Source organism: Brachycentrus maculatus, unplaced genomic scaffold (assembly GCF_059751285.1).
Source record: "Brachycentrus maculatus isolate JH-2025_06_01 unplaced genomic scaffold, ASM5975128v1 h1tg000199l, whole genome shotgun sequence".
Lineage (NCBI taxonomy): Eukaryota > Metazoa > Arthropoda > Insecta > Trichoptera > Brachycentridae > Brachycentrus > Brachycentrus maculatus.
The window spans coordinates 2961919-2983408 of record NW_028280950.1 but is presented as its reverse complement, the minus strand read 5'-3'; the positions used below and the strand labels follow the sequence as shown (position 1 = coordinate 2983408).

Below are 21490 nucleotides of genomic sequence, written 5' to 3'. Positions count from 1 at the left end.
AGTAGTACCTAACTTACCTTACTATCTACCTCTACTGCCTACCCTAGCAAGTAGTACCTAGCTTATCTTACTACTTACCTCTACTGCCTAATTTAATTAAGTCTCTGTGCATGCCACTGGTAATATGTATTTTAAAATGTATTCACTCTTATATCCACGAATCTGGACCAATCAATTGTCTGCATATGCATAATTAACGATCATAATATAAACTAAAATCGAAGCAAAATTAAAATACATCTATGAAACCTGTGTGTGACCCATCGTAACATGTGGGATCGAATGCAGAGCGGACACCGCAAAAAACGCAAAACAAAAAACGCGTTAAGCGTGTCAGAAATGAAGACTCAGGAGTATATCTGGCAAAAGACTGCGAGATAGAACAAGGAACACCAGGATAAGAGAAATATGCGAGATCAAAGATGTCGTTAGGTGGGGGAGGCAAAGAAGAAGACAATGACATGCGCATGTGAGGAGAATGGAACCATCGAGACTCCCCTACGTTGCATTGCACGGGCCAAGGTAGACGACTACCGGGCAGACCATCAAAGACATGGATTGAATTGAATTGAAGACAGTTGGGAATCGACATCGTAGGAGGATAATCCCTGTTAAAAACATACTATAAAAAAAGGCCTACACCAAGAAAAAGAAGACTATGAACTATACATTGCGGATAGAAGTCAGATATTTTGTAGTGAAATATTAAACATTTATTAACGTTATACGAGTACAGTATTAAAAAATAAATTCAGCGTTTTAATGTGTAAATAAAAAAGTAGTAACATTAATTTGTTGGTATTTGGGTTGATTTATAGAAAGGAAAATGAAAACAGGCATCAAGTTTTCTTGGCAGCGGGTTCAATATTCTACGACAATCCGTGATATGACATCACAGGCGACTAGACTTATGGCGCCCATTTATCTCGCAACACTTCGTCCATTTATATTTCCTCGGCCTACCTGACGTGCGCCATTCTCTACCCCGATCGAGCGATATTTATCATCCTCGGCCAGCTATCGGTCTACTAACTCAATGGCCGCGTCCTCTTACGAGTGCATTCCAATATTTAGTCATTTATTTTAACACATATCGCTCACTCCTTTTAAGAACGTCATAAATAAAAAATCGTCAATTTTCAGTTGTGCATGTTTTCGGAATGCTCAGAAAATGTACTATATCCCAGCAAAAGCAGTATATTTTTAACTTGTTTTTGCATTTTGAAGAAAAGAAATTGTTCTGTTGTTTTTTTTAAATATACTAAATATTTTTAAAATGGAGGTTCAACATTCAGATTTTACCTAAAAAGATCTGTTGCACAGTAAAAAGTTCAATAAGTGGCTTGATATTTATTTTTAATACATTGTATTATATTTTTAAACATTAAAAACGTGCTCCTGAAAAATCAAGTTTTTATTTTATTTATGACGTTCTTGAAAGGAGTGAGCGATATGTCAATAAATATATATAACACATATATATAATTTACTTTTTACCAAATTTTTTTTTTACCATTACTCTTTTTCTACAATCAAATTTATATTATTTATGTAAACTGTACTTTAATTTGTTTCTGTAAGTTTCTTGTGTTCTCATCTAATTGATGAAAAACATTTGAACAATTCGTATTGCACTGTATATCATTTCTTGTAATGTGTTTTTCATTGTTTGTGAACCATAACTAAATAAATAACATTCCCGAACAGGAATTTTCATTACTCATTTTGGGACATGGGATTAAGGTTAAAAAGACTGAAAAACAGATAAGAAAGTAACAAACAAGAAAACACAGGGCAAAATGTAATATATAAAGCAATAAAAGTTACAGTAAATAGGCATATAAAAAAACATAAGGTAAGAAGTATGTTTAAAGCATACAAATGAGAAAATATAACTAATCACTAAAACAAATATCTTTCCATAAAGTATTTTTTCAGTTTATTCATTTTGGATCTCTGACTGGGTTCTATTTTATATATCAGGCAGCTGGTCCATTAGGGTATAGGCAATATATTGTAAGGACCTTATTCCAAACTTAGTCGTCTTCACGTGTATTTTATTATGTCCTCGTGTATTATAATGATGGATTTCTCTGTTAAAAATCAGTTCGGTGTTGCTGTGAGTCGTTTTGAAGCAATGTATTTGTAATCTCATATGTTGGGAGAATGACGAAAAGTATTATGTTAGAGCTCAAATAAACGTCTTTTACACGAGTGGTGTACGGCATATTAACGGAGTGCGTAGAAATAATCATAATTTAGAACGACATTAGCGCGACCCAGACTGTAATTGATCACAAGCAAATAGGCCCGTCTATTTATACATACTTTTTTTTACTATTCCCTCCAGACTGCGACAGACAAACAAACGTACGATTTGGCGGCACAAACGAAATATCGGGACGCTGCGATTTCTCAGAATGAGTGACGGACGTTTTCGAGAACGAAGCAACGTTTTATGATTTGCCGTCAAAACAGTCGGTTTAGAGCGGTAACTTACTAGCCAAAGAGACAAATATACACTTACAATGATTTTTTTTTGTTGAGAGCCAAAGCTGATTGCTATTCTAGTACACCTTAATTATAACTTTAGGCCTCTATTAAATTACGGGTACACTCAATAAAACTTAAATTCACACATAATAAGGATTTTATGCATTGATAACAAAAATTCTTTTGAAGGTAAGGTATCCATAAGAACACTACTTATTGCGAATAATGTCCTTGCATCTCCTTTGAAAGTTTGATCAAGGTTTTTTTTTTTTTTAATTTATTGGCAAAGCACCCAATTTTGGGTGATACCTGCCATACTAGTGATTTTACTTAAACAATGTTTTTTTTTTTATTGATTTTTTTTGGGGTCACACGCTTTTGGCATACTTTTTTATATGTTTAATGATCGCACCGTTAACATTTTTTGAGTTGATTGACAATAGGTGTTGGACATTCAGCGGGAAGGACAAACCCTCCGACCGAATGTCCTGAATGAACTCGAGGTTAGGGAGTAAGGGGCAGTTGAAAAATATGTGGTCAGCAGTCTCATCCTCCTGATCAAGTAAGGTTTGTTTGTAGTTATTTTTAGCACGTTTCCAGGTTTCTCGGTTTGACGATTTCTCAGTTTGCTTTAATAAGGTTCATGCTTCAAAAAGATTGTTCACAAGAATAAGTAAAGTATACGAAGAGCCTTCCCGCGAATATTTGTGCCGGAGCTGCATTTAAAGGGTCAAAGAGCCACATGCGGCTCCCGAGCCACACTTTGCCGACCTATGGTTTAGACTTTATGGAAAACTCAAAGCGTCTTCTTTAGAAATGAATATAGAATTAGCTCAGACAAAAGCATGCTCTTGTCGGTAGATAAGTCTTGGTAGATAATTACGTAATTGATTTGATGTTTAAAAATTAGTTTCCACCATTTATAAAGTTATTCCGACAATTTTTCCTTATGTCATAAGCTTCGACATAGCTTCTACGGTGTCAACATTCTTGGTTAAATTTATTTATGAAAAAAAACGAAAGGGTGTTTGTCTTCCGAAATTCTATGGGACGTAAAGTAAATAAAGGGCACGGTATATAAGCACTTCATACATTGCTACACAAAAAGCGAGGAGACCACGGTCCACACATTCCTCGTTGCCAGCAAAAAAAAGTGTTTTCATTCCAAAAAGTCATAAAACATTCCAGCGTGGCAAAATACTTCGGTGGCGGTGGCACCAATACGCAGAAACTGCGCAAATAAATAAAAAAAATGTCTCGAGTAAACTGCCGACTTATGTCATCGGTATCCATTAATCAGTTGAATTTTCCGAGTGGCCAAGACATAAACGACATAAAGTCATTAGTACTTAAGGAACAACGCTTTGTACAAAAATTTAATACGTCATTCGACCCCTTCGCGCCAACTCGAGAATTGAAGTCCGTTTATTATATCTGACGTGCTATGCACTGATTTTAGTAGCGGTTTATCGTTATTCTTGCCATAAAAAAATTGCAATATTTTTCATATTTTTATGGTATATAGTTGAGCGGGTGTTTTTTGTAAGGATTGAACGAAATCACCATGGTAAAACTAGGTATTTCTAAACGCGATAGTCAGTTATTTATAACATAAGGTGGATGGTCGCTGGAGAAGACTGAAGTGGGAGCCGGAGAAGGATGGTGACCACTTCTGGAGATCACATCACACTCCAGAATGTAGCGTTAAGTAAAAAATAACATAATGGTCTTATAAGTTCACAAATCATCGTCTTAAAAGGAGGATTTATCATTCACTTCCACCTTGACCTATTTTACACACAGCACTAAGCAAATGTGCTATACGCGAATTCTAAGGGTCCATAAAAAATAACGAGATACTCTCTCTCTCTCTCTCTCTGGTCTCAATCCGGTGATAGGTCTGCAGCAACAGATGGCACCTCCTTCGCCATTCTAGTCTATTTTCCGAAACCCTCTTCAGTTCAACATACGTCGAGCAGCCCATTTCCTCGTATAACGAGATACAATACTCGCGAAATCATCGCTTAGCCTAGAGCTTTTTATTGACGATTGCCACGTTCTTCTAGTCCTACTTTAATTTTACGAAGGAGTTTTTTTTTTATTACAAAACTTTACGTTGTTTTATGACGAGACTCGCGCTGTGAATTTACGATTGAGAATTTTAATGAAAATGCTCGTCTTGTTTCCGTTATAAAACGGCTGCACAAGACGTGCGTATAAACCGGGTGGAAGACAATCCGAAGATCTTGACATATGACCATGGTCATTGAAATAAAACCCACGACTAACGAGAGCAGCGGGAGTGGGTTTTGGTTACTAAAAACGTACACAATATATCCACATACGGTCAATAATTTTGTCGAATTTAAATCGTACACTATAAATCAACTTTGTAAGTCGATCAAACAATCCAAAAGTGATCATGCTTTTGAGAACAGTGTCCGTCGATGGTCGATAGACTTAATTAGAGTCCAGGCTTAACACTTGTGATTATTTTATTGTACAACCTTTTTATTGTATTATATCTTTAAATGTTTAAAATCAGGTAATTAAAAAAACCCTATACTTATTGTATTACTATATTGTAAACTCAATATTGTATTAACATGTAAGTTTTTCAGCTCAACACAAGCTACGCCTTAAGAGCCACAATACATGTAATTAATAAAATATAAAAAATATATCTATGTACCTTAAATAAAAACAGAAATATTAAAAATATATAAATAAATTAAATCTGATCGACACGAGAAAATGATTATGTACATATGTAGGATTTTGATTTGTTAGGAAAGGGAAGTTTTAAGTGATCGAAGGAATACTTACTAATGGTCAGTATTGATATGGTATATTGGTACATTCATGCGGGCTAGGAATGTTGCCATGTTAGTTTAGATTGGATAAGTAGTAAAGCAGAGATACGTAAGCACTGACGTGTGTTGACAACCCTGATGGAAGCCGATGGCACGCCGTATTGGTTCTGTCGGGCCACACGCGGAGTGCCGGCCGCTCGAGTGTAATTTACTTCCACGCAAAATAAATGACAACGCAAATCATGAATCACGAGTGGAAGCAATAGTAAAAGCGACTCGGTCGCATTACAGCGTTCATTGTCATTTGTTTTTTTTTTTGTAAATAAGTGTATTGATGGCCTATCGGTGAGGCCCAATTGTGCAATGATTATTGATGACATTTACTCGTGACAAAGCTGCAAAAAAATACTATTTCTGCAGCTTTGCGCTGTGGACAAAGTAAATATTAAAGATCAAACAAAATAATACGGAATGCATCGAAACACGTGTCACAGTATTTAAGAAATAGTGGTATTTACTCAGTAAAACATAAATTCGAAATGGATAGATTTTACCACAAGTGACTGCCGAATCAATTAATGAAATATCAAAGAGCTGAGCATATAGTATGGTTTCTTGCATTTTTGTGTTTATTTTCTAAGCAGGTAACAAACTGCTTATATTTTGTTATCTTCTACTTCATCATCGTCTTGATTAATACTGAGTGTCACGATATCTGGAGACGTAGAACTGGATAAACAATTCGTATCCATTCCTCCCAGTCCTCTAAGTCAAGTTAAGGGCATGGTTTCTAGATTATTCTAATTATTTTAACGGAGACTGTCCTTGTATTCGCTTTCCCTTAACTGTTGTTCTCGTACCTACCAGCTCATCGAGATTTCAAATGCACAAACTATGAAATAATACTATTTTGGCTATTGTAGAGGGCTTTTCGATTACTGATACCCGGAGCTGAGATACTGAGCACCCAGAGAGACTAGACGTTAGTGTGTCTTGAAGTCTGAGGAATGTACAGGATTCAATCTCCAGCACCTCGAATACATTCAAGAGATTTCTTTTTTCTTTTCCCAGACTCCATGTTTTCGCTCCATACAACGCAATAGAGAATACCAGAGAATGTATGGTATATTAACACAGAGAATGTATGTAACCAGTGAGACTATAATATTAACGTCAACGACATTGAAATTGACTCAATGACCTTAAGCAGCTGTTGTTCAGGAGCGTCATTCCAGCTCCTTTTCGGGGGACAGAGTTAAAATAATCACGGAATGCAAGTACTATTTTGTATTGTAATCTCACGATGTCTCAGATACGCAGAAAAATAAATCGCCAAGAGGATTACAGACCACGTGGGTGTAGTGTAGGGTTACTGGTCCCGTGGACCATCTGTCAGCTGCGGGGGGCACGCCCCCTTTCCGAGAGAGCGAGGCCTCCCTAGACCTCACAGAACCTCATATGGTACACCAGTTTATATATCCACGGTTAAACTGAGGCTTGCCTGGACCGAAACAGATATTTACCAAATAATAATAAAAACTAAAAAAAAATTAAAGATAAGGAATAGATGGTAGTTACGCTCTTGGGAAAAAGTAATAGATACATTTTTCTGATTCAAAGGGTTTCAAAAGTTGCGTCAGGTTCATAACTATGATAAGATTTTATTTAATCATCTTTATCCGGCAAAATTTGTAAAATGATCAATTGATCGGTCTAAATATATATTTTTTTAAATATAAGTATAGTATCTTTTTATACATTTTTTTCAACCCTAGACCACAGAACTTGTTTCAATGTACCTTAATACGGGACTATCGTAAAATGTACGAAGATGGTAAAAACTCACATTTTACCAAAAACGTTACATAAAAATATTTTTTTTGAAAAAAGTGCATCATTTTTGAGAACTTTATATAAAATACGAACACAAAGTAACGGTAAAAAATTAAGATGCATGCTAGTTGTCACTACATTCTATACATGTGTTGCCTCGATGCTCCACAGATTGGATGTCCATCGTAAATTTTACGAATGTCCCGTAATCTAGTGTTAAATAATAAAAAAAAAATGTGGTCTGCACAATGTCAGCCAAATCGTGATTTCATAGATACGTAAAAAATAATTATATATTATGAAACTCCGCGGAAAAAACGGCACCTTAATTTATAAGGTTTATAAAGCGATATTTATTTTAATATAATATCAATAACCACAGGTCATACATCTGAGTACCCACAAAAGGTCAGGGTGAAGATTGCAGTGTCTAAGGCTAGTAGTACTGTACAGTGCAGTCCAATGACTCCGTAATATCGAAAGTGGAATATGACAGACTTCCTACTTGTTAAATATCACTCAACCGCCTACGTTTATTCCCACGGCGGACTCATATTGTGGCAGAAGACACTCAAAACGTGGAGACAAGGCGTCATTTACAAGTCCAAAATACCAGAGTATGTAAACTAGGTACATAAATTTCATTAGGTTTTATTCTTTTTATTTTTCGACATCTCATCAAAGATGAAGAAGAATATATCCATATTTATATTTTCATCTCACCAATAGATGTCTTTTGTGAAGTTCTAGTGATTCAAGAACAAGGTTTCTAAATTGGTTCATATATATATGTAGAACTTCCAAGAATTTGAGTCTTGAATTCTTGGAACTTCTATATACATATATTGTTCAAATTAGAAACATAGTGCTTGAATCACTAGAATTTTACTAAAGACATCTATGATGAGATGAAAAAAGCTTTTTATTGAGCAGAAACTCTTTCATTCGTATGCGAGGTCCGAATCCTGGATTATAATCGCATACATGATAAACGCTAGAAAACATCCTTTTCATTTTATTATTTTAGCTTATAATTTGACCAGTTAATTTATTCACAACATTTTGAGTGTGTCCAAATACATACTTTTTTTTACATATTAACCGTTTAACTGCTGATTTTTTTCGTTTAAGTATGCTAAAATTGTTGAAAACTTGTATGCAATAAAATGTATAATAATGTAATATGTAATTAAGTGGATTGAAGGGGCATAAAAGGGTTTATACAACAACAAAAAATGCATTTTTATTTTTCGTCAGTTTTTCGACGTCGAAAAACATTGGTATATCGACGTTTTTTAGTATACAAGAGTCAATATATTGCTTCTCAGCAGTCAAACGGTTAAGAACAGAGACCGGCCCGAGAGTAGCTACAGTCGGGCAAAGTGGAGTAACGATATGGCCCGTCGGAGCGGTAAATAGAAAAGTCAAATCGTTATGTGGAGCTGCTCGGTATTCGGTACCTACTAGCGCAGGAGAGAATGGTGCACGGAGGTTGGCGAGGTTGGAGCCTCGGCAACTCGCGGTCGGTAGCGTGAATAATCATGTCAATCGGAAGCTGTCTGCCTGGGAGGTCTGCCGAAGGTAATGGCTACCTACCGAGCGAATATTGCAACGGCTTCATTCAATTCCAACGCGAATGAAAGAAATCAGCGTGGCTTATACGAAAATAATCCGCGAGAGCGTTTCAAATGTGTACTAATTACTTATATTTGAAAAAAATATACATAGGTACATATCGCTGGTTATATGCCAAAGGCCACAACGCAAAAAAATAAACTCTTTATTTCAAAAATGATATCTAAATCGAAAAAACATTTTCGTATTCGAAAGTGACATCCATGATTCTAGAGTTAGAAATGTCCATTTCTAACGCTAGAATCATGGGTGTCTTTCGAATATGAAAATTTTGACGATTTAGATACCATTTTTGGAATAAAGAGTTTTTTTGCGTTGTGGCCTTTGGCATTTGACCAGCGATATATACTTGTACATATTACAGATTTCTAACAGTTGCACAATCAAAGACAATCCGGAACACCAGCTCACATGCCTTTACACAATACCTATGTATAAGGTAACGTGATCACTCCTGCGCTCCGGATTCTTGGAGTGGAATATGTTTCACGGGATGCGGATGACATAAGTAAAGGAGCTCAGGGTGAAGGACATTACTGCTATAGGGGAAAGAAATTGGAGGGGAAAGGAATTGGAGGAGAATAGAAGGTAGGAGAAGGAGAATAGAAGCAATACCTAGGGTATTCGAAATAATGTTCCTACCCGCACTCGTGCAAGCTTGTGTAATTGTTACCAAGAATAGTGATTATAAAAAAGGACATCCTTAAAATTTATAGGACATAATATGTGGTATCGTATTGCAGAGACCAAAGAGTATGGACAGAGCGGAGAAGGTGTCTCCCGCCATATGGTCCAGCGAATACCAGGTGAAAGAGAGATGATACGTGATTATAATACGATCTCTGGCGATAGGACATCGAATGTTCTCGACCTTTCCATGTACAACGGATTCTCGGAAGCGGTTGGCGGTACTCATACTAAAGTCGATAGCCTGAAGTCGCCGGTAAGGAAAACGAAATATTGTATTTAAAAAAGTTTTTTAATGGGACAGAAAAATGTATCTGAGAGATTACCTTTTCGGTGGGCCGCTATCTCCCTTAGGTACCGCAAGAATGTCGAGACCGCATAACTCCGATTAGTGGTGGTTACACAATGTGGAGATGACGACATTCGGGGAGGCAGAAATGGCTTAATCTACTACTTCGAGAATGCGGGCAGTTCCTCGTCCCTGGGGCGGACTTCCGCGAGAGTAGAGCGATGTAAGGGGCCGAAAGTCGTGGTTTGAGAATCTAAATATGAAACTTGTTACGCAAATATGTAGACAAATATTGTAGATGTTTTCGAATAACGCGTATTTTTAGCCGATCTTTTCATCGCGTTTAAATAATTTATTATAAAAAAACGTCGCTCGTAAAGAATCCAAAAGAATATCTTAACGAGGAACGCAAGTATTTACCTAACAGAAGAATGCACAGTTAACAAAAGATACCGTACCTCTGTGCTCATCAGTCTCGTGTTTACCTGCTCACGTTTAAAAGGTATCGTATTTTATTTTTTAATCGCCCACACGGCGCACACATGCCTCTCCTCCAGCCCGAGTCCTATAGCGTTACATAATGGACCCACGCCGACGTTTTTATCGAGATTTGTCGTGTTAATGTCTTTATTAGTTCCGACGAATTGCTCAATCGTCGGGGAAATTCTTCAAAAATTCTCGCGGTGAAATAATAACGCGAGGCAATGCGCGCCAGTCTTCACGTAATGGTAAAATTATTGGAAGCTATTTGGCGTTTTTCTGTTATTTAATTAGCCACCGTCTGGATGTCGTTCTCTGAGGTCTTGATCCAAATACCAGGAATCTCCAATCTGTAGTGCCGCTCAAGCGAGCACTACAACCGTCAGAGATTATGACATGTGCAAAGTTTTTATTTCATTCTTTTTTTATTTCGGAGCACATTTTTGTAGACGATAATGGCCAAAATCAGGGTTAAAAGTATGGAAACCAGCGAAACCTCATTTCGAAACCCAAGCGCGGCGAATTTTTTCAGATATTATGCAGAAATAGTAAGCAGCGAGTGTTCGAAGGGAGACGGCACGACGTTTTGCGTGGATGAAAGGGAGAAGCAACAGGTGCAGGTGGAAACTGTAGAGATATAATTAGGTAAAAAAAACAGTAGCCAGCCATGAATGAACCAAACTAACTGAAGCCAGAACACATAAGAGATTCAACGCAGGAACTGTCCTTCATCATTGAAATTTTGAAAACGAGGATATTTGCACTTTATTACTTATCATAACTAGATATTTTATTACATATGGTTAAGTATTTTCATTTTCTTATATATTTCAAATATACTTACGTATCTATTATATTTTTTTAAATGTAATTCAGCAATTTATTACATTCCGAATAATCTTTATTCTACATCGTAAAAAAAATATAATCACAGAGTTAATTAAACTAGAAAAGCGATCTAGAAAATACTATAATACTAACCCATGTAACTAAGTTTTATGATAGAATCACAGTTTATACCTTTTTTATCCGATTGTCTAATATAATATAAAATATACACTTAACTATTTTGTGTACATTTATACTGAAATCTTAAATACCAATCTATTTATTAATTTTAAAATAGATAAACAAACGGTTATTCTGATTGAGAATAATTATGCTAATATTTATAACGATTTAAAATAAAAATGTAAAGATATCTGCCACTGCAGTCGTGTCGCCGTGTGGGATTAATAAAAAAGTCATTAGCACATTAAGAACCCATTAAAATATTCAAAAGCTGCGTGTTTACATTTCGACATAAGTGACGCCAGTTTAAATAATCGATTAAGAGATGTGTTTGGCGTCATGTCAATCACAGTCGGGCCTGCTGAACTACAGGAGCTCACGAAATAAGTGCTACCGCGGACTTGGAACACTACATACGTGGCGCCATTACCTATACCACGATTATGCGGCACGACGCTCGGCAGTGTGATTTCGCTAATAAATAAATACATAATACAGTGGAACCTCTCATAACGAGCAAAAAAATGTGAAAAATTTGCTCCCTAAACAAGCGGCATTTCGTATAAGGAGTTAGAACAGAGAAAGGGAAGTCCCCTTTTCACGATACTTACTTGTGAGCCGGGACTTCCGCGCTAGTTAAAATAAATGTTTCGCTTAACGAGTAAGATTCTGGAACGAATTATGCTCGGTATGAGAGGTTCAACTGTACATTATTTCTCTCACATAGATGGACACGATCTCAGCAAAGATGAAGAAGAATATGGATGTCTGGGCATTTACAGTGCTTACGACCGCCATAGGCTGGTTTAAGTGATCACTTTACACACGTTTAACATTCACCGATTCTACCCATGATTGACAACCACACTACTCAAATTCTAAAAAAGAGAGTTCCTAGAGACTCTTCCTTCCTAGTTCCTTCAATATATATAGAAGTTTCAAGAATTTGAGTAGTGTGAATGTCAATGATATATAACAGAGTTATTACCTAGAAGCTTACCCTTTTGGGTAAGCGATACCAGTTCAAAGTAGTTGGTAAAGTAGTGTGGAATGATGAAAACACTAGATAAATCATATGACATTAAAGTAGATATTTCATTCAAATATAATAAATCGGTGGTGTAAAGGCAAAGGGGTATATCTGTCTCAGACCAAATTTTACAGGAGAGCAAAAACAAACTTGTGAAATTAAATATTTCGTTCGGATGGCATATGTACATATCTTAATAAAACTAAATAAGGATTGCAACTACAGCTAGATTATGGAATTCACTATTCTAGACATTTTGTGGAACAAACTTAGAAAATGAAAAATTTGACAGATATACCCGTTTGCCATTACACTACCGAAATATAGTATTACACATACATCAGCAGACGAAACGTCCTACTGAGTTGATTGAGTCGACAGAACAATGGGGGGTTATGTTGACTGTGTCTAGACTTCCCTAGCTTGGATTCACAAATCATCCTCAGAAATCCAGCGCCTATACGACACGACGCTTGAACGAAGGAATAAAACGAAGATGAGTTATGGTACACTCGGCCTAGTTGTGGTTTGTTCCATACAGATCATCGGGTGGCGTTTTTACGGCTCTCTGAAACAAGGGTATGGCGAAAACACTTTCACCGTCCGGGCAGTTCCAGCGCTCGCGATGGCACCCGATTGATATTTCCTCGCGCGGCGTAATCCCGCGAGCCGGGCTGAAGGCAGAAGGCTGAACCGGTTGCCGGATCCCGCACACGGAGATCGGCCGGCAAAAACTCCCGCCATTATCATTATTGGCGAGTCCGAATGTTCGGCGCTCTCTCGGTAACTCGACTTTTTTTCCGGCGCGTACAGCTGCTCGCGAGACGAGGAGGGCTCTCTCGGGGCGATCTACCTCGACCAATATTTGAATCTCCCGAATTCAACAGGACAGGCAAAGAGATAAAATATCTATAGTAAGCAGGTGGATTCTCTTAAAAAAAAAAAAAATATTATCTTCATTAATTGATGAAATCAATTTAATCAAATTTATTGGTGAAATCTATCCATTTTTAATTCAAGTTTTACTTAGTAAATACCACTATTTGTGAATTTTTGAAATTGATTTCTTCCTCAAACCCTTATCCGCACCCTAATGGTGCATAGGGCACTGCATCACATAAACGCAGTGTTATCTTGATCGTTAACACTTGAAGGTAAGGTAATATTGAATAAATATTAGAGTGAAAAAATCGCTTGTATTTATTTGACCAACCCTGGGAATCGAACCTCAAGAACGATTGCTGACCATTACACTACGGAGGTGGACAAAATTTAACTAAATAATTTAATTAAACTTTAATTTAATTTTAATTGTAAGTTTAATTCAATATAAGGACATATTTGTGAAAATTTTAATTTCAGTTTTATTTAGTAAATATCACCATCTTTAAATAGTGGTATTTACTAAGTAAACCTTAAATTGAAAATTAAAAATATTATGTTACAAAGGCTGGAAAATAATATCGTACATCTATTGAAGTATTCACGCGACATTCAATACTCCAACGATAATTAGAAAACGAAAATTCTCGTAACAAAGGTATAGTATAAAACTAATTTGATCGACGATATTCAAATTAACCAGCAATAAAACGTAAAAATTCAAATTGAATTGAAATTCAATTACGATTCGAAGAGAATTGTGTATGATTTAAATTAAATTTATCAATCCATACGCATATACCGACGAGAGTTTGATGCGGACGTTATTTTACAAACTGTACAAGTTGGTTTACTTTTCGAAATGTGTGAAATGAAATATTTGATATACAGTATCCAATTACCATATTGTTATAAAACTACACAGGATTACGTATACTTAGCTTGTTTAATAAATAAAAAAAACTATTTTATGTGATACTTCGCGTATAAATTATCCATCAACAAAAAAGCGACGTCACTAGATTTAAATATATTTTTACAGGTATTTATTACAAGATTTTTGGCAAACTAGGTTTTTTGGTTGTTTCATAAATTTGTGCGATATTGAGACGGATATCGTTTCTAGTACAACTCACCCAAGTTATATTTTTAACTGTTACACAATACTTGCAACTTTGAGAACACGTATATATCCACAATTTAAACCACACCTTTACTATTTCACTCGGCTCTAATTATTGTATCTCTGATCAAAATGAACGCTCTGTAATTTTCAATTGATCCACACAATGGAGTGTGCAATTAGGTACATTTCTATCATTGAAAACGAAAATGCTTAGTCGCCATAACTTGCGACATTAATGTCACAAAAAAATGGAACGACTATGAAATTAATGCATTTAAAATTCGTACATTCTTTGGTTCTACGTATTGACAATTTGGTACGAATAATGATCGAGACATCCTAATCCTCATAGAAAAAAATAGTTGAAATTAATCAAATATGTATTTTATAAATAAATATCTTGCTGAAAAATATTCTTGATGAAAGCAGAGTGAACGCTGTTGAAATGCGCTCCCTCAGACGAATGTGTGGAAAATCATTGTATGACAGAATTAAAAACGACGATATAAGTAAGGAATGTAAGGCTGAACGAGGAATAATTGAAAAGATTAGGAATAGCTCTTTGCGGTGGTATGGACATGTGGAGCGAATGGATAGCGAGAGAATGACTAAGAAAATATATGTGGCGAATGTGAGAGGGAAAACAGAACGTGGACGACCGAAAAAGACTTGGCACGATCAGATCAATCAGAACCTAAAATCTGGCGGTGTCAAAAGTCTGCGTAATCGGAGGGCATGTATGACTAGATGTATGGATGTGAAGGAGGCGAGGAGTGTATGTCAGGACAGAAGAGTGTGGCGTTCCATCCTCTCTGCCCACCCCTGCGGGGAAACGGCGTGATGGTAATAGTAGTAGTAGTAGTAGTAGTAGTAATATCTTGCTAAACTGTTTTTGGTTTTCCGTGAAACAACGATTCCAGTAATTTGATGTTATTATAAACTGCATAATTTGAAATTCATGAGTTAAATAAAAACATCGTTTCGTTATTAAGAAGAAGACGTAAGTACCAGATTTTTTTGTGCTGAACACGTAGATTGGCGTAATTCAGTAGAATTAATAAACACAATAAGACGTTCCTGAATATACCTGGCAAGATTGTGGAGGTTAGTCAACCAAAAGAAGATAAACGATGGAAGATAAAGACAGGTGCTAAGAATACGAGAAATCAGTCGAAGGAATGAAATCTCAGAAATTTCAAGTTTTTAATAACACAACCAGTGTTTAAAAGAACCATTTATGCACATAAATATTGTACACTGCCCAGGACGATATAATATATAAATGAATGTGCTAAAGCATTAAACTTAAATAAGAAAAGCTCTCAAATTCAAACATAAAAATTATCGGTTAAATATTTCATAAATAATAGTATGTTAGGTGCTGTATCCCGGTGGGTTCAAATATTATAGGTTATTTTCTCGACATATTAAAAATAGGGTCATATATTAACCAGATTTAAGACAGTGATGTATTTAGGAGAAAAAACAATTCATACATATTCATACATAAGTGGAACGGGTTGAATAAAATCAAAGAGATTTTATAGGCTGTCGCTCCTAGCGCATTTTACCACCGCGGTAGAGAAAATATATTGCTAAACGGTTCAAAAAGGTTGCCAATTTGCAAAATTAAAATGAAATATGAAATAAAAAGGTTGATAGCAAATTATATAATAAATATCGAGAAGATAAATCACATTTGAAACGTTGACGGTTGGAATAAGAAGCTCGGAGTTAGGTTGAAAGCATGGCACGGCGGGCAATTCCTGGAACTTGGGAAGCTATCGGCTGCGACTCAGTGGGGAGGGAGTACGCAGAAACCTTTTCATGGCCAGAGCTACCCAAACTTGCCGAGCAAAGGGTCGGAGAAATTAAAGCAAGAAAAATTAAATATCTATATAGAAAGAGGTAAAATTGGAAACATACGAGTATATTCTCAAACAAATCCCACCAAGCTTTTCCAGAATGCCTGAAATTGCTATTTATTATAATTTTTTTCTTGCAAAATTTTAAATATGTATATCAAACCCCTTGTTTTCATGGTATGTCGATGTAATTCAGAGTTTCATGTTTCCATACTAAATCTGTATACGAAGTCAATTTTTATCAATATGAAGTTAGTTCAAGTTTTGTCGATTTATTACCAAAAACGTCACTTTTTTGTCACTGGTATTTATTGACGTAAAACTAATAATTGTAAAGGTGACATAAACATGGGGTTAGAACACTCATAAATGGTGAAAAGCAATCCAATAAGGTGAATAAAGTAAATATCAATTTTAATTTCCAGTAACCACAGCGAATATGGCAATACATTATTACACAATCCAGTTTGGAGTGTTTTTTTTTAAATGCCAGTAGTTTAACAATATTTGTATTTTTAATGCAAGAATTACTAGTGTACAAATTACTTTAAAAAATTTATTTTGCATTTTAATCCTGTTCCTAGTTATAAATAAAACCATAAATACAACACATTATTATTGGTTTTACTTGATGTTTATATTTATAAATACTTATGTACGTAACTTAACTACAAATGTATATAAAAACCGTTATTACAAAAATTTCATTGTTTACGTGTAAAGACTCTTATGTTTGGTATAAAGTAAACTGCGTGACATACGAGTATCACAAGTATGGAATTCGACATACTTAGTAATTTTCTGTATATATTTTTTTTTTTAAAGGACCGCGTGACGCAGTTTGAGGACCACTGCAAGGGAACGGGAAAAGTTATCACTCAATTTAGCACCATCACATTCCAATTTAGAAACATCTCAATTTATTTTTTAATTGGCATGCAGGTACACTAGAGCGTGGGCAGTTGCGGGATACACGTGAAATTTTATAGAACGAAACGCAGGACTGGAAAATAAATACACAAGTTATTTTTTCAGAAAATAAATAAATAAAGATTTTAAAAGAATGTCGATGAATACCCAATTGTTTTAAAAGAGGGTTTAGGATATGTATTTGATTTGAATCTTCGGTTTGAATCTAATTTTCATTCAAATGGATGTCAATTTTCAATAATACAAGCGCCACGACATACTAGAATCACACGAAACCTAGACAAAAATATTATGAATTAGGTTTCATACTTGCCATTTGAAACTTTTCGCTCTTTAGCATCGATATATACATTTAATACAGTTGTTTTCAACAACTAAATATGGCTAAAATATAAAAATGTGTGTATGTAATTGAATTATAAATGTCCATAAAATAATCGATAGAAATTAAGTATTACTGTTTAACCACTAAAAATTGAGTTTTTTGACCATTTTTTGAGGGATTTTAATAAAACGAAATAAATCAGCTATTAGTGTAGTTAAATAGTTAAAATAAAATAGTAGTGAGTGTGAAATATTTGAATTGAGGCGCGCTCGAAGAGAAATCCAAGTAGCCGACGGAGCGATAGTTCTGTTATTCTCCGTACGGCACCACATACCGTTGTCAAAACATTGCGAGAACTTACTGTTTTGGAAGATAACTAATATTTGAAAGTTATTAGAGCACCGTAAAGTATCAAACACGAGGTTTAGGAGAGTAGTTATTTAGCGATACCTTCTCGAGTTGGGATAGAGCGAGGGAGGCATCTATCCAGCTGGTCCTAATGTACAGGTCTTCCTTGTGCCTGTCCGGTCCAGGGGCTGCAGGGGCTGCAGAGACTGCCGGGGGCTGCTGGGGCCCTGAGGGCGTAGCACGGCCCGAGGGCGCTAAGCGTTCCGCCGGATTCGCAGGAGTAGGAACGACCATGGTCTCAGACCCGAAACTGTCACCGATATCCACATTTAGACGTTTTGTCACCGCCGTAGCATCACAAACAACACACCACTCGTCATTTTTCAGATATCACTGGCACTTTCCAACTAACGACACAAGCACTGCACTATATCCTCGATACGATTGTTAAAAATATCACTTTTCACCAGCATTCCAACATTTCGCCTTTACTGACAAGACTTGCCCGCGCGAGAGCCTCAAACACACTAAAATCGCTGCCGCCATGACTGTTTTGTTGTCATTATGTTGGCGCTCTGACGGCGCGGAAACTCCCGAACCGACGCGGAAATACGCGAAGTGTTCCCCCTCCACCAGCGTTTGTTGTTTCGTTCAAGGAATGTGCGCCTTCCAAAATCCTAAAGAGTAAAAGTAAGAATTAAATAAAAAGTATTATTAAAAAAAAAAATGATAAAAGATACAAATGAGAACAAAGAATGCAAATAATGTAAGAACTAAAAATACAGTTAAAGACAATTTAGTTGTTAAAATCCACATATAAAAATAAAATCCGACTAGATTTTATAATAAAAAAAATATAATAAAAAGGATAAACAGAAACATGTGGAACGTAGATATGAAATCTACGGTATTTTAACAAGTAATCATTTTATATTTACGCGTATGAATATAGTGAACATCTGTATCTGTCCAAGAAATTTAATGATTTTATTTTAAAAAAAAAATTATATTTAATTTTGTTTTATACAGAATTACCCTTCATCAAATTATTTTGGGCATATTTTCAAAGAAAAAAAATCGTATTTATGGTTCGAAAAATCTACGAATTTTTATTGGATAAAATAAAAGTATTTGGTACGTAGAGGTAAATGGAACTTTTTTTTTAATATTAACTTTTTTGTATTTATTTAATATTTTACATTTATTATGAATAAATAACGAAAGGCTCACTCGGGCTACCCATGTCGCCGGCCGGATAGCTAGGGACCACACACAATGTCTTCTGTCTCTTTCCCTTGTATTGCCGCCAGACGATTTTTAGATTTAAAAAAAAAACCAATGCGGTGCGCACGATGTTGGTAGTATTTCTCTACGTACGATAGCGATAGTAAACTGTAAAACAAGAGAGTGTACAATATTTAAAATATCATTATCTTGTAATAATAATAACAATACATGTATGGTTTTATTTACGCACATATCCATTATATGTATATGCGTGAACAAAACATTGTGATTTTTTATTATTTAGTATAAAATTAAATATTTAAATCTATCACTTGTCTAATCAAACTACCATCGATCAATATTCTAAAAAAATATTGGAAATAGAAAAAAATTGGAACTACAAAAATGTTAACAAAAGCAACGTCAAATTATATTGTTTAATTTTGGCATTATAATTTAACGAGGACGGCCGAAAAAGACTTGGTACGATCAGGTCAATCAGAACCTAAAATCTGGTGGTGTCAAAAGCCTGCGTAATCGGAGGGCATGTATGACAAGATGTATGGATGTGAAGGAGGCGAGGAGTGTCATGTCAAGACAGAAGAGTGTGGCGTTCCATCCTTTCTGCCTACCCCTGCGGGGTAACGGCGTGATGGTAGTAGAAGTACAGTATCTACTCAATGAATTAGGGCCACCCATTATTTTTTTGAATACTCTGAAATCTTTTGGATTATTATATTTATTTTACATAAATACTTTAAGTTTTCTATTGATATCTAATATCATGTATATTACTTTCAATAATATGTAAAATATACCTGGATTATTTAACCCTTTACAAAATTTCAAACCCTTTTTCTGAGAAAGGTCCCTAATTAGCACAGGTAGACAGATAGTTGAAAGTTCAAAAAATAGTCCTATCTCATTTATTAGTGAAGTTTCTTGAGTTTTGGTTGTTGTTTTGTTCAAAGAGGTTATATAGTTATCGTGTCTTGTGAAAAAAACTTAATTTTTAATTTTAGTTCATAAAATATAATTTTTTTTTGTAAACACAAGTGTTTTTTTTGAAAAGGACGAAATGGGAAAAAGTAAAGACATTTCTGAGGAAAAAAAGTCTAGTGTTATAGTGCTACTGAAATTAGGAATACTATCTAATAGAGAAATTTCAAAAAAAGAAAACGTTTCTCGTCAAACAGTGGACAGAATTTCAAAATCAATAAAAAATCAGTCACCCGCCACCAGCAATCGGCGAAAGAACTGTCGTAGGATTAGAAAAACAACACCGAGGACTGATCGAAAAATCGTTCAAAGTACCTTAGAAAACCGTAGTGCATCAGCAAAAACATTAAAAATAAAATTGGAAGAAGAGGGTATAAATATATCAGTATCAACACTGAGGCGACGTTTTTACGAAGTAAATCTGAAATGCAGGCGCCCTGTAAAAGTACCAAAATTGACACCACGAATGAAAGCGGATCGATTAAAATGGGCCAGGCTACATAGAAATTACTCGGTAGATGATTGGAAAAAGGTATTTATTTAAACTGAATTTTCAACATATCATTTTAGTAAATAAACTTATATGTTTGAATTAAACTTAAATTTTCATTATTTTTCAGGTCATCTTTAGTGATGAGTGCCGGTTAGAAGCCGTGACAGAGAGCCGTCGATTCATCAGGAGAACACCAATGGAACGTTACAATGAGGCCTGTGTGATAAAAGTTATCAAACACCCCCCTGCAACAATGATATGGTCATGTATTATTAACAATTTACCTGGGCCGTTGTTTTTCGTGGAAGGAACAATGAACCAAAATTCCTATAAGCAGGTCCTCGAACGAATTTTATTGCCCTTCTACCACACTCGACCCAACAGAAGGTCCATACACCTTCATGCAGGATGGGGCACCTTGCCACCGGGCTAAATCAATAATAAAATTTTTGTCTAACAAAAATCTGCCTTTGCTCCCCTGGCCTGGAAATTCTCCGGACCTTAATCCTATAGAAAACGTATGGATCATGTTAAAAAATAAGGTATACTCATTTCCAAATCCGACAGTAGACTGTCTAAAAAAAAATATTCAAAAAATTTGGTCAGAAGACGAAGAAATAAAAAACATGATAAAACAGTGCATTTTAAGTATGCCAAAAACAATTGAGGCAGTTATTTCTGCCAAAGGTGGAAATACTAAATACTAACTATATTTATATGAAAAAATATGCGTAATTTAAGCGTAATAAAGTGTTCATGTGTAAATAAAATTCAATGTTGTTTTATTCAAGGTTTTCTCTGAGTTATTCCTGTTTGAATTGAGAAATTGCGCGAAATTCTGCGTGGCCCTAATTCATTGAGTAGATACTGTAGAAGTAATAAAACATTCGTTTTAGTGCAACATTAACATGGCTTTTTGTGTAAATAGTTTGTTTAGTGATTATTAATTTGAGTGTTGTAATTGGAGAAATTAATAATTTATCAATGGGCATCGCAACATACTATTTTTTATTCTTTACACATA

The 21490-nt window shown here is 35.4% G+C and overlaps 1 protein-coding gene across 1 annotated transcript in view; it reads right to left on the bottom strand.

Annotated features, from left to right (window-relative positions):
• Window positions 1-18280, bottom strand: part of ptc (protein patched) — a 62907-nt gene extending 44627 nt beyond the window's left edge. Inside the window, exon 1 of the mRNA XM_088263460.1 lies at window positions 17850-18280. Within this exon, the coding sequence (XP_088119586.1) occupies window positions 17850-18041 (192 nt within the window). The 5' untranslated portion in view covers window positions 18042-18280. The remainder of the gene's footprint in view (window positions 1-17849) is intronic.
• Window positions 18281-21490: the final 3210 nt, after the last annotated feature.